We start from the raw sequence: 12537 nt of genomic DNA, 5'->3' as shown, positions 1-12537 counted from the left end.
GTAATAAAAAGAGAACACAATTTAGAACATTATTAAGCTAGGAATACAAATTAAAATTTAAAACAACATATACGAAGTCGGTCCGATAAGATTATAATAAATAAAAAGATAGAACATATTAAAAGATAGCGCAGTCAAACAGATTAAAAGAGTATAGATTATATATTTCATCAGTTTTCTTAAATATCTATAATTACTCTTTATTACATCCATATGACATCTATGAGTATGCTAATGGATGTCCAATGGAAGTAGCAAATGCGGAACTGTGGATGTCTATTAGAGATCCGTGGGATTTTACGTGGACGTCTAATGGAGGTTTTGCATCTCCAAGGTGGACGTGTATTGAACATCCATTGGAGGTTTTTGTTCTGTGCGGGAAGCTTCGAAAGACTTCGAAGGAACGAAGGAATCTTCGAAGGATCGAAGCTTCGAAGGATTTCGAAGGAACAAATTTTTTATTTTCGAACATTGTATTAAAAAGAATAATGTATTCCGATCCCGTGAACTTACACCGTTCGCGCCATCCCGCTAACGCACGAATGAGCCCAGATAGCACAGGTGATCCATATGAACTCAAAAAGAATTCACTTTTTTAAATTCTTTATGAATTACTTTAATCTATTCCAAATGAACTCAAATGTAGTTCTTTCCGGTAGTTCAAAAAGGACCCCATAGAAGTATACCTTTCGACTTCTTATAGGATCAAATTAAAGTATTCTGAAGTAAGTCCTTTTCCTGTTCATAATGGGTTCGAGAAGAATTCCTTTTTGGTGTACTCAATACACATTTGTCTCCTCTATCATTGCACATCTGGCGGCTGAAAATCGAAGTAAAAACATCATCTGGATATCGATCATGGAATTTTTCACGTGAAAAGTTTCATGTGAACTCAACAATTTCAACCAATGAAATTGTATAAAAAGGGAATAATTGGATCTGATCCCGTGAAATTACACCGTTCGCGCCGTCCCGCTAACCAATGAACGAGGGCGCTACGAGTGACCAGTTCGTTGCACGAAATGGCCGCTCGTGGCGATCATGCGCAGTGGTGGGAGAGTCTGGTTGCGAGGAGGCGGAAGAAACAGTTGGTTGACCTGCTTCTTCTTCTTGGGCTCTCTCGTGGACCGACAGGACGTACACACGGACTTGTGAAATTTCTATTCCCCCTGACTTTCTTCGAGAGGTGCGTTGGGGAATTAGAATTGGGCGCTGAGAGATACTGCGAGTCTGCTCATTAACCGGGCAAATACCAGAAGAAGGACTTTCGAGGTTAGTTAGCTTGAGCTTCTGCTCATCTCACTGAGCCGAAGACTTGCTTGACCACGGATTAATCCGTCGCCATCTTAAGTCCCTCTACACACGCAAGTCATCTTGACGAGGGACGTACGCATTCCGTAATCATATCCGGGATTGCATTCCTTTGACTTTGATTGACGCTGTTCATACTGAGGAAACGTCTGGATTTCCAAAAGGTACTTTCTCTGTCTCTTTCCTTTCAATTATGAGAAACGTTGCGGATAACGGTTGCAATGCACGCAGGCAACTGCATATTTTGAGATACGTCGCAGCTCGCATTCGCAACGCACGCAAGCAAGCAATTGCACGATTTGAGACTCGTCGCGGATCGCATCCGCGACGCACGCAGGAAACTGCACACCCTGAGATCATCGCAGCTTACAACCGTGATGTTCGTCCTCAATTGCCTTACTTTGGTCTCGTCATGTTTTAAAGTCGTGACGTACTCGCTCTAGTGTTCAGAGTTGAAGATCGTTGCGGCAGTGACTGCGACGTCAACACATGACTTCAGTCATGCTGAGACGTTGCGAACGCTGGTGCGATGTTTATAACCAATTGAATTAATATTATTCGACTATTCACAGCTCCAACTTAGTTAAAGGATAGCGCGGATATAGAGCTTAAGGAACATTCAACGTTCTAGTTAACACCCAGATAACTTCCCAGGATCGCCACAATACTTATTACAGTCGGTGTTGATGACTTAAGTACAGTTACCTTTTATTTTTCTGTTTGGTTTTACGAAGCAAAGGTCAGATTTACTGTATTATATTTATTTTCGTTATTCGCGATTTTTAATATTGACGTAAAGTGCTCTCTGGCGTTGCTCGGTGCGACAAAGTCCGTATTATTTTCTAAATCTAGTTTTTGTTATTTATAATTTTAGGAATTACGTTAACTTTCTTCCCATCAATCGTTCCGTGAAAAATTCAACAATACTACTTTTATACAAATATTTTATCTGTGATTTTGTGTAATACCGAGTATTATATGTATTATACACCATGTAAACATATACATCATAGTATAAGTAATAAATAATATTAAATTGATACTTGGACTTGGTTAGTGGAGCGTGTGTGTTGTGCATGCGTGTGAGAGTTACGGATAAATTAGACGAGAGTGTAAGGGGAAATAGGAGGCGAGGAAGGCGTTAAACCGATAGGAAGGTAGGAAGAAGAACTAAAACTTAGGATAGAATAATAGACGTAGCAAGGAAATATTAATTAGTGAAGGAAAAGAGCGCTAAAGGTGGTAGAGAGAATGAGAGGTTAGGTGAGAGAGGGCGGGAGAATAACGCTGTGCGTTCCAAAAGGAAGCGAGATCTGCGTCACGCATAGAGTAGGTAGTGACACTAGACGGGACAGCCCAGACAAATAGGCAGCGGTTAAGGAGATTGTTTAGAAGGAGTACGTGAAGGAGCGACGGACAGGATGGATGGAGAGGCAGGCGAGGGGGAGAAGGCAGCAATAAGGAATAAAGAAGGGAATCCGGCTACAACTGTGGATAGCCCAAGCAGGGAGAAAACGGGCAAAGAAATACTTGTCACTCCAAAAGAAGAAAAGAGAGGAAAAGGAAGACCTACAAAGGAGGAGTTAAGAATGAGAGAAAGAACGAGCTCGATCAGCATATTGGAGTTTATGACAAGTGACAACAGCACGGCATGTGAGTTAGTGAAAGCTAAGAGGAAAAGAGAGGAAAAAGAACAACTTGTGAAGGAAATTTTTAAGAGAGATAATAAGACTGTGAGAACGCCACCAGGACTAGACAAACCGAAAGAAGGAGTCGGTGCTGCAGGTAAGAAGAGAGAAGAGGAAGGAGAGCTGGCGGTAACAAAGAATGATGAACAGGATGGTTCGTTAGTAGCAATACTGAGAGAGATTAGAGAAGAGATGAGGGACCTGAGGGGCGAGATGAGAGAGATGAGAGAGAGGATGTGCGTTTCAGAGGAGGGGAGGAGAAAGAAAGAAGAAAAGATAGAGGAAAGGATGGATAAGATAGAAGGGAGACTAGCGAAGATCGAACGAAGGAGGGAAAACACGACGGATGAGGCGATCGGCGGCAAAACGGAGGAGATTGTGGGAAAGGTGCCGGAGATGGTTTGGAAGAGAGAAAGAAATATGAAGGAAAAGAAGGAAAAGAAAAATAACCTGGTGATCAGAGGATTACATAAAGAGGAAAACAAGAGCCTAATGGACACAGCGGAGACGTTTCTGGAGAGGGAGTTTGGTGCAAGAGCGGGAGTAAAGAAGATGCGTTCAATAGGCAAAGAAGGGAGAGAGTTAATAATAGTTGAAATGCACTGCTGGGAATCGAAGGATAGTATCATGAAGGAGAAGAAGAAGCTGGGAAGCAAGAAAATTTTCATAGACCACGACATGACCTTCGAGGATAGAGAGGTGCAAAGACGGATAAAAAAAGGGCACGGAAAGAAAAAACAGAAGGAAAGTGGGTGAAAATAGGCTATAGGAAGCTAGAGGTACAAGGTAGGAAGTATGTATGGAGTGAGGAAGAAAATAAGTTAATAGAAAAGGAAAATTTCTAGATGGCTGCCAAGACAGGAGAAGAGAACCAGCAAGTTATGGCTTTCAAGATGACAACAGGCGAACTACACGAATGGAGGTGGGAAAAGTGGAGCAGCTGAAGAATGAAAATGAGCGAAAGATAATTTTTTGGAATGTTGCGGGCATTGAGAGGAAGGACAAAGATTTTTGGAATTATATGGTAGATTTCGATTATATAGGATTATGTGAAACATGGTTAGAGGAAAAGGGATGGGATAGAATTAGGAGTAGACTGCCGGGAACGCACAGCTGGGAAAACATTAACGCTGTAAGGGAAAGGAGGAAGGGTAGGGCGAAGGGAGGATTACTGATAGGCATTAGAGAAGATTGGGGCTCAGAAACGGAGAAAAATAAAAGCGTAAGGATTACAGAAAGTATTGCGCGAACGAGAATAGTAAAAGAGGAAAAAGGGCTAAATATTTTTACAGTATATAATGTAGGAGCAAAGAAAGACGTGGAAGTGATAATGGCGAAAATAATAGAGCAATGCGAAGGATGCGAAGGAGAGGATATTATTATAAGAGGAGATTTTAATATTAGAATAGGAAACCTAGGAGGGTGTAGGGAGGAAGAGTATGACTTTGAAAAAGTGAGCAAAGATAAAGTCATAGGAGAAGGTGGTAGAAGTTTAGTGGATATGATAAATGAAAAAGGATGGTATTTTTTGAATGGATGTACAGAAGGGGATTGGGATGGGGAATACACGTATGTGGGAGCGAGAGGGTGCTCGGTAATCGATTATACAATTGTAAACGATAGTGCGCAAGAACGAGTGTTGGAATTTAGAATAGGGGACAGGGTGGACTCAGATCATTTGCCTCAGACCTTGTTACTTGAGGAAGAGGAGAACAAGAGACAAAGAGAGGGGCGGTCAGAAGAGGAAGAAAAGGATCAGAAAAAGAAGATCATATGTTGGAACGAAGAGGCAAGGAAATTATACAGGGAGAGGACGGAGGTATGGAATGAAAACGAGGACCAGGAAATAGAGTCGGTAGAGAGGAAATGGGAGAAAATAAAAAACTGGATCCTTGGAGCCTTAGTTTATAAAGAAGTCAAGATAAAGAAGAGAAGGAAAATAGGGCACAAAGACTGGTGGGATAGGAGCTGCACCAGAAAGAAGAGGGAGGTGAAAAGAAAGTACAGAAGATGGAGAAGTGGAAAGGGAAGTAAGGAAGACTATTTGGAAGGAAAGAAATGTCTGAAGGGATGGTTAGAATGGAAAAGGAGGGAGAAGAGAGAGAGAGGGAAGAAGAGGAATTAAGAAAACTGAAGGACGAAAAGAAAATTTGGAACTACATAAATAGTCGAAGAAAAAAGAAAGAACGGAAAGAGAATAATATTTCGAAAGAGAACTGGAGAAGTTACTTCATGGAGTTGTTAGGTGGGACCGAGATGGAAGTAAGGGAAGAGACGTTGGAGGTGAATGACAGGGAAACAAAAGAAAGAAAGGAGGAACAGGTTCAAGATATAGAAAGGGGGTTGCAAGAAGAGGAGATAGTGAGGGCTGTCAAGAACATGAAGTTAGGTAAAGCTACGGGTGTTGATGGAATCCCAATGGAAGCATGGCGGTATGGTGGCGCAGCAATAAGAAAAGGTTTAACGGAGCTGTTGAAGCTCATTTGGAAGGAAGGTAAAATTCCGACCGAATGGCGAACAAGTACAGTTGTCCCCTTATATAAAAGGGGGGATAAAGAAAGAACAGACAACTATCGAGGGATCTCTCTGCTGTGCACGGCATACAAGGTATATGCGGAAATTCTAAAGAACAGTTTGGAGGAAGTAGTGGAGAGGAAAGGAATGATACCCGACAGCCAAGCCGGCTTTAGGAAAGGGAGGTCTACGATGGACAACATATTTATCTTGAACCATATAGTGCAAAGGGAGAAGGAGAAAGGTATGGCAATTGGGAAAGACAAGATCTTCGCAATATTTGTGGATCTTAGGGCAGCGTTCGACAACGTTGACAGAGGAAGTTTATGGAAGATAATGGAAGAGAAAGGAGTGGAACGCAGTCTAATAATCAGGATAAAAGAAATTTACAAAGAGACGGAGGTGACAATAAGGACGAAGGAGGGGTTCACAAGAGGCTTCAAGACGAAGAAAGGTGTAAGGCAGGGCTGTGTGATGAGCCCCGCCCTGTTCAATTTATACATAGCGGACATTGATAAAGCTTTAGAAAAGCGCGGCATAGGAGGAGTAGAGCTAGGAGGAGGGAGAGTGTGGTCATTGGCATACGCGGATGATATGGTTTTGGTAGCGAAAAATAGAGAGGCTTTACTAGATATGATGAGCATGTTAAAAAGATTTTTAAAAGAAAGGAAACTAGAATTAAGTACAGAAAAAACTAAAGTGTTGGTATTTAATAGTAAAGGTAAAAAAGGTAGGAAGACATGGAAATGGGGCGATAAAATAATAGAGGAAGTAGAAACGTTTAAATACCTAGGTTTCACGTTTGATAGGAAAGGTAATTATGCTGAGCATATAAAAGAGCTGAAGAGGAAAGGCAGGATCGCGGCAAATAGGGTCTGGGGTTTAGGAGAAAGATTATGCAAAGATGATTTTAATAGGAGATGGACGCTGTTTAAGTACTTTAGTGAAAAGTGTGATGGAATACGGAGTAGAGTTATGGGGGTGGAGTGAAAAAAAGGAGTTGGAAAAAGTCATGTTAGATTATGTAAGATGGGTATTTAGACTAGATTTTTGTACACCAAGGTATGTAATACTAAGGGAACTAGGATTGGAGAAACTAAAGATTTGTTGGGGTATAAGAGCCATGAGGTATGAGAAAAGAAGCAGAGAGAAAAAAGACGGAAGTTTAGTAAAGGCATGTTGGGATGAAAAGGACAAAATGGATAAAAAGAAAAAGGATTTATATAATTTGGAACGAGAAAGATTTTATAATAAAAACGGTTGGAGCGCTGAAGTAATAAAAGAATTAAATAATGAAGGTAAAAATACTGAAGGATTAGTAAGAGTAAGGGAACAGGACATTCAAAGGCAAATAATAAACAGCAAAATAGTAGAGGCAAGGTATAATACAAGGTACAAAGAGGTAGAGGCGAGGAACAAAACACCGAGTTATTTATTAAAAGCGAACTTGGATAAAGTAGGTTCAGGAGATGAGATTAGAGCAATGGTAAAATTAAGGTGCGGCAATTTAGAGGACACAAATAAATATTGGCTTGACGAAGAAGATACGATGTGTAGATTCTGCAAGTCAGGTAAGGACAACTTAGAACATTATACAGGCGAGTGCAATATTACAGGTGGGTGGTTTGAGAATATAGGTAGGAACAACAAAGAGAGATTAATGAACATATGCGATGACAAATTTAGAATGGAAAAAGGCAAGGTGCTAAATAGATTATGGAAAAAGAGAGAGGAATGCTATAAAAACGATAGGAAGGACCCCGTCAAAAATTGTTACGACTGACGGGTGTTGTGCGGATGGATGAGTGCGTTAAGGAACAAATTGTAAACCAAGTCCACTTCTTGGCAGCAGCCGAAGTTAAATAAATATATATATATATTAAATTGATACTTATTTTTTTTTTATTATTTTATTATAGCTGTATATATGATCTAACCTGGATTATTTGCATCGTGTCTATCCCTTACAAAAAGTACATTATAAATATGGTTTTTCTTAAATAATTATTATTCGGTAAATAATGTTACTATTTGTATTTTTAATTTCTTGAAAAGTGAAATCATAAGAAAACATGATAATTAATGCGGAATTTTAACGGTTTTCTTTAAAAATATTATTTTATATTCACTTTAACATTATTTTAGTATTTTTCACTAAATACTAAAATTATAGTTATAAAAGTTAATTAATATTTTTAAGGAAAGACAACAAGATATCGCATTAATTATTATGATTTCATGTAAAATTTAATTTCAAGAAATTAAAAAATGTTACTAAATAGTTATACCGTCACTTATCATATAATGGTAAATTTATACACTCGGAAAAACCCTATAATTGTAGTGTATTTTTCGTAAGGGTTGCCATATATTCGCTAGGATAGATCAGGGGGTCGATTATGAATTTTTTTACACACGTGAAAAGTGACAAATTTCTTCATTGCCTTCTTCTTCTATGTCCTTCGCTAGAAAAAGTAGGCAATGGAGAAATTTTTCACTCTTCACGTGTGAAAAAATTCATAATCGACCTCCAGACTACTCATGTCTGATTGGATCCGGGCAAATACAGATTATTTTTGTCATATTTGACCTCGTCCGCCAGGATCAGATTAGATCTACTCATGTCTGAGTGGATCTGATCAGATATAGATTATTCCTATCCTATCTGACCTCGTCCGCTAGGACCGGATCAGATCTACTCATGTCTGATTAAATCTGATCAGATAGGGCCAATATTTTGATCAAATCAGATCTGAGCGAATTGGATCTGATTTGATCTGATCAGGTCTGTTCAGATCTTTTCCATTTTTTCCCGGGTAGCCTGGATATTTCTGTTGCACTCAATCCCAGTTCCCACATTCGAGTAGGCAATTATTTCGCCTCTTTTCTTTTGCGAAATAGGTCCGGGCATTTTTTTAATACAAATCTCTTTTAATTAAGAATATGATATGTGATATTACTTATATTCACATTACATATTGTTATTTATTTTATTTTACATGGGTATCTTAGCAATTTGAAAATAAAAGAAAATCAGAAGTTAAATATATTAAATGATCAAGGTATAATATACCTCGTATTCACTAACATTTTTATATAATCTGGATAGAAAATTTTACGGAAATTTGTCGGATATTCCCAAAGTAAAAAAAACGAATTAGATAGTAACCTAAGTTAATATAAAAATATTAAATTAAAACCAATATAAAAATGTTAAAATGTTTATTGAATTAATGACAATTAAAGAAAAAGAAAATACAATTTACCATTAAAATATACAATTAAATACAATTAAAATACAATTAAATAAAATATATAATTATACAATTAAATATAATTAAAAATATATACAAACATTTAAATAATACAATTAAAAACAAATACAATTTAAAAATAAAATAAAATTTGTATAATCATAAAATTTTTGCTTGAACAATATTATATATTTTTAAAAAAGAGTAAAGGAACTTTAGGCCAATATATTTTACGAGCGATAAGTAATATGATCGAGTCGATGTTTAATTACAAAGTTCAATGAGCAAAGTAACGTGGAATACATGAATTCGAAGTTCGAGGAATTTTCCTCTCTTAACCCTAGGTTTAGTTAAGATTAAATATAACATTAGATAATAAATAGAAGTTGTTAAATAGCGAAATTTTTAAAATTAACTGACGGATAGTAAATAATTAAACGGACGACGTTTCGACTATACTGAGTCTTCTTCAGCGTATAAATTATGAATGTGATGGCGAGGTTCTTGTCCTGGTCAGGTCCGAGTCGTATTGCACATTAGTACGTGTGAATACCGTATTCGCTAGGTGGACTTAGTGATTTTGTAGGACGATCTGGCCATGAACAGTTTGACAAAAAGATGGAGTCTCATAGAAAAAAATACGAATATTCCAAAACAAGAGTTTCTTAACACCATTAAATTTTTACTAAATTCAACTTATTTTACATTTAACGATACAATCTTTAAACAAACCTTTGGCACTCCGATGGGATCACCAATCTCTCCAATAATCGCTGACTTAGTTATGCAAGATCTAGAGGAGACTGTTCTGCAGGATGTCCATATTTCGATATACTACAGATACGTCGACGATATACTATTAGCTGTGCAACAGGATTCCATAAATGACATCCTGAGAAAATTTAACTCATATCACAACAGACTCAAGTTTACTTTGGAAATTGAACAGGACCGCTCCATTAGCTTTTTAGACCTAAAAATTAACGTACATGACAATAAACTAATCATTGACTGGTTCCACAAAAAGACATGCTCTGGCAGATACTTATCCTTTTACTCGAATCACCCGATGTGCCATAAGATAGGCACGATTTATGAATTAGTTGACCGAGCTCTCATGCTATCTAACCCTCTATTTTATCGAAAAAACTTAGAATGGTGCATTGACGTATTGATTGACAATAGATATCCTGTAGAATTAATCTTTAAAGTCATTAACAATAGAATAAAAACCATCATCCAAAAACAAAAAAACAATGAACATACTACAGAAAAAGAGGGGAAAAAATACCTTGTTTTTCCTTACATTAAAACCATATCGAAGACCATCGGATCGTTTTTTAAAAAATCCACACTAGCATTAGGACACAGACTATTAAACAAATTATCTAGGTTTATAAAAACGTAAAAAGACATCACTCCAACTATGTGCAAAAGTAATGTCGTCTATAAGATTAATTGTAATAACTGCGATGCGTCGTATGTGGGACAGACCAAGAGGAAACTAAAAACGCGAATAAAGGAACATATCAATAACCAAAAACTAGATGAACAAAAGCATTCAGTTATAACTAAACATATGTTAGATTTTAATCATAACTTCGACTGGGACAACACCCAAATCTTAGATATCGAACCATATTCAAACAAAAGACTCATTAGTGAGATGATCCACATCAAGGAACAAAACAATGGCATAAATTCACAAAATGACACTGAACTTTTAGATTCCTCTTATTCTGATATCCTCAATAACATAAAAACAAAACATCATGGTCACCGACCCCCACATCATACACCAATACAGTAGAAGACTTGAATATCGCCTTAGTCGTTTTAAATAATTGACAAGAGGAACATCACAGCGATGCAGATCGTCCTACAAAATCACTAAGTCCACCTAGCGAATACGGTATTCACACGTACTAATGTGCAATACGACTCGGACCTGACCAGGACAAGAACCTCGCCATCACATTCATAATTTATACGCTGAAGAAGACTCAGTATAGTCGAAACGTCGTCCGTTTAATTATTTACTATCCGTCAGTTAATTTTAAAAATTTCGCTATTTAACAACTTCTATTTATTATCTAATGTTATATTTAATCTTAACTAAACCTAGGGTTAAGAGAGGAAAATTCCTCGAACTTCGAATTCATGTATTCCACGTTACTTTGCTCATTGAACTTTGTAATTAAACATCGACTCGATCATATTACTTATCGCTCGTAAAATATATTGGCCTAAAGGTTCTTTACTCTTTTTTATAAATAAGACGAGCTTTTACTTAATCTTAATTATATATTTTATTATAGAGATCGACTGTATACAGAATCTTAGGAAAAAAGGAAGTGGAAGGCCACGTAAACCCAGGGCCATATCTTGGCGCACAAAGATGCACAACAAGAGAGGAAGACGAGAGAATTGTAAATACGATTAGACAGGCTTCCAATCATCAGTAAAAGTATGAAAAAAGTACCAGTTTCGTTGGGCGCGTAAATAATTAGAGACGACTTTTAGGAAGGCGGCGAATGAAAAAAATAGAGTGACTACATTACTGCAGTCACGTGATTTATTCGCAGTCTTTATAAGTCTTTATAAATCTTTATAAATCTTTAAAACTTGCAATGTTAACACTGTTTCAATTTACACTTATGTATTATTGTTAGAAGTGTTTTTAATACTTCTGTCACTTTTCCCTTACAATCTGTATTTTTGTTATACAGTTACAAGTTACCAACTCTGAAAAGTAACGCGTTACATAGTACTAAAACATATATAGTACTAAAGTACTAAAAACATATAGAGGGGAAGGGGTAAAGATGGCGAGGAGGAAAGACGTACAGTGAGAAGGCGGAGTGAAAAAGGTAGTGAAAGGAAAGATTGGAGAGGAGTGATCGGGAGACGGAGGAGGTGATGGAAAGAGGAGACGGAGAAGTGACAGTGGAAATGGAGGAGAGAAGAAAAAGTGAAGGATAGGAGAGAAAATGAAGTGGAAAGTGAGAGGAGCGGGCATGAGTCGGCAATCAGAAATAAAGAGGATGGAGGTGGTGGGAGAGAACAGAGGCGAGCGAGAATCGATACGGAGAAGGAAGAGGATTGGACGGAAGGTTCGAGAGATCGATAGAAGTGGTGGTGGGGAGTGATGAGGCCGAGTGCGAGAGATCGATGGACGGGAGAGAAGGCGATTGGTTGGTGAAAGCGAGAGATCGAAAGGGAGGAGAGAGGAAACGGAGACAGGACGATAGGAGGCGAGAGAAAGTGAAACGTGCGGAGAGAACGAAAGATGATAAGAGAAAGGAGGGTGCAAAGAGGAGACGCGGGATGGACGACGAGATACGAGTAATTGAGAGGCCGACAAGGAGGAAGAGGAGGTGGAAGGAGAAGGTATACAGGAGTACAGAAGGAGCAGGAGAGGTGACAGGCAGTACAGATGACAGGACACGTGAAAGTGAGAGCGGAAGAAAAGGCAGAGGTGAAGACGGAAGCAGAGGGAAAAGAGAAGGAAAGGTGAGGGAGGAGACGATAGTAGGGAGAGAGGAGGAGAGGAAACGAACGAGGGAGAGGCGAGAGAGGCGGGAGTGGAGAGAGCTGGGAGAACGAGAGGAGAGAAGGGGGAGAAGCAGCAAAGAGGAGACGTGGGCTGGACGACGAGATTCGAGAAATCGAGAAGTCGACCAGGAGGAAGAGAAGGTGGAAGGAGAAGGTGTACAGGAGTGCAGAAGGAATAGGAGAGGTGACAGGCAGTACAGGAGACAGGGCACGTA

General features: G+C 38.4%; 1 protein-coding gene across 1 annotated transcript; it reads left to right on the top strand.

Annotated features, from left to right (window-relative positions):
* Positions 1 to 11938: 11938 nt before the first annotated feature.
* On the top strand, positions 11939 to 12530 carry LOC105556310 (octapeptide-repeat protein T2-like; the record flags this gene model as incomplete). The annotated part of the gene is made up of 1 exon (XM_012003394.1): positions 11939 to 12530. A coding segment is annotated over exon 1 (592 nt), but the record flags the coding sequence as incomplete, so codon positions are not given.
* Positions 12531 to 12537: the final 7 nt, after the last annotated feature.

Source organism: Vollenhovia emeryi, unplaced genomic scaffold (genome assembly GCF_000949405.1).
Source record: "Vollenhovia emeryi isolate VEMERY1.0 unplaced genomic scaffold, V.emery_V1.0 DF940120.1, whole genome shotgun sequence".
In the NCBI taxonomy this organism is placed as follows: Eukaryota; Metazoa; Arthropoda; class Insecta; order Hymenoptera; family Formicidae; genus Vollenhovia; species Vollenhovia emeryi.
This window is presented reverse-complemented; position numbering and strand designations above follow the sequence as displayed.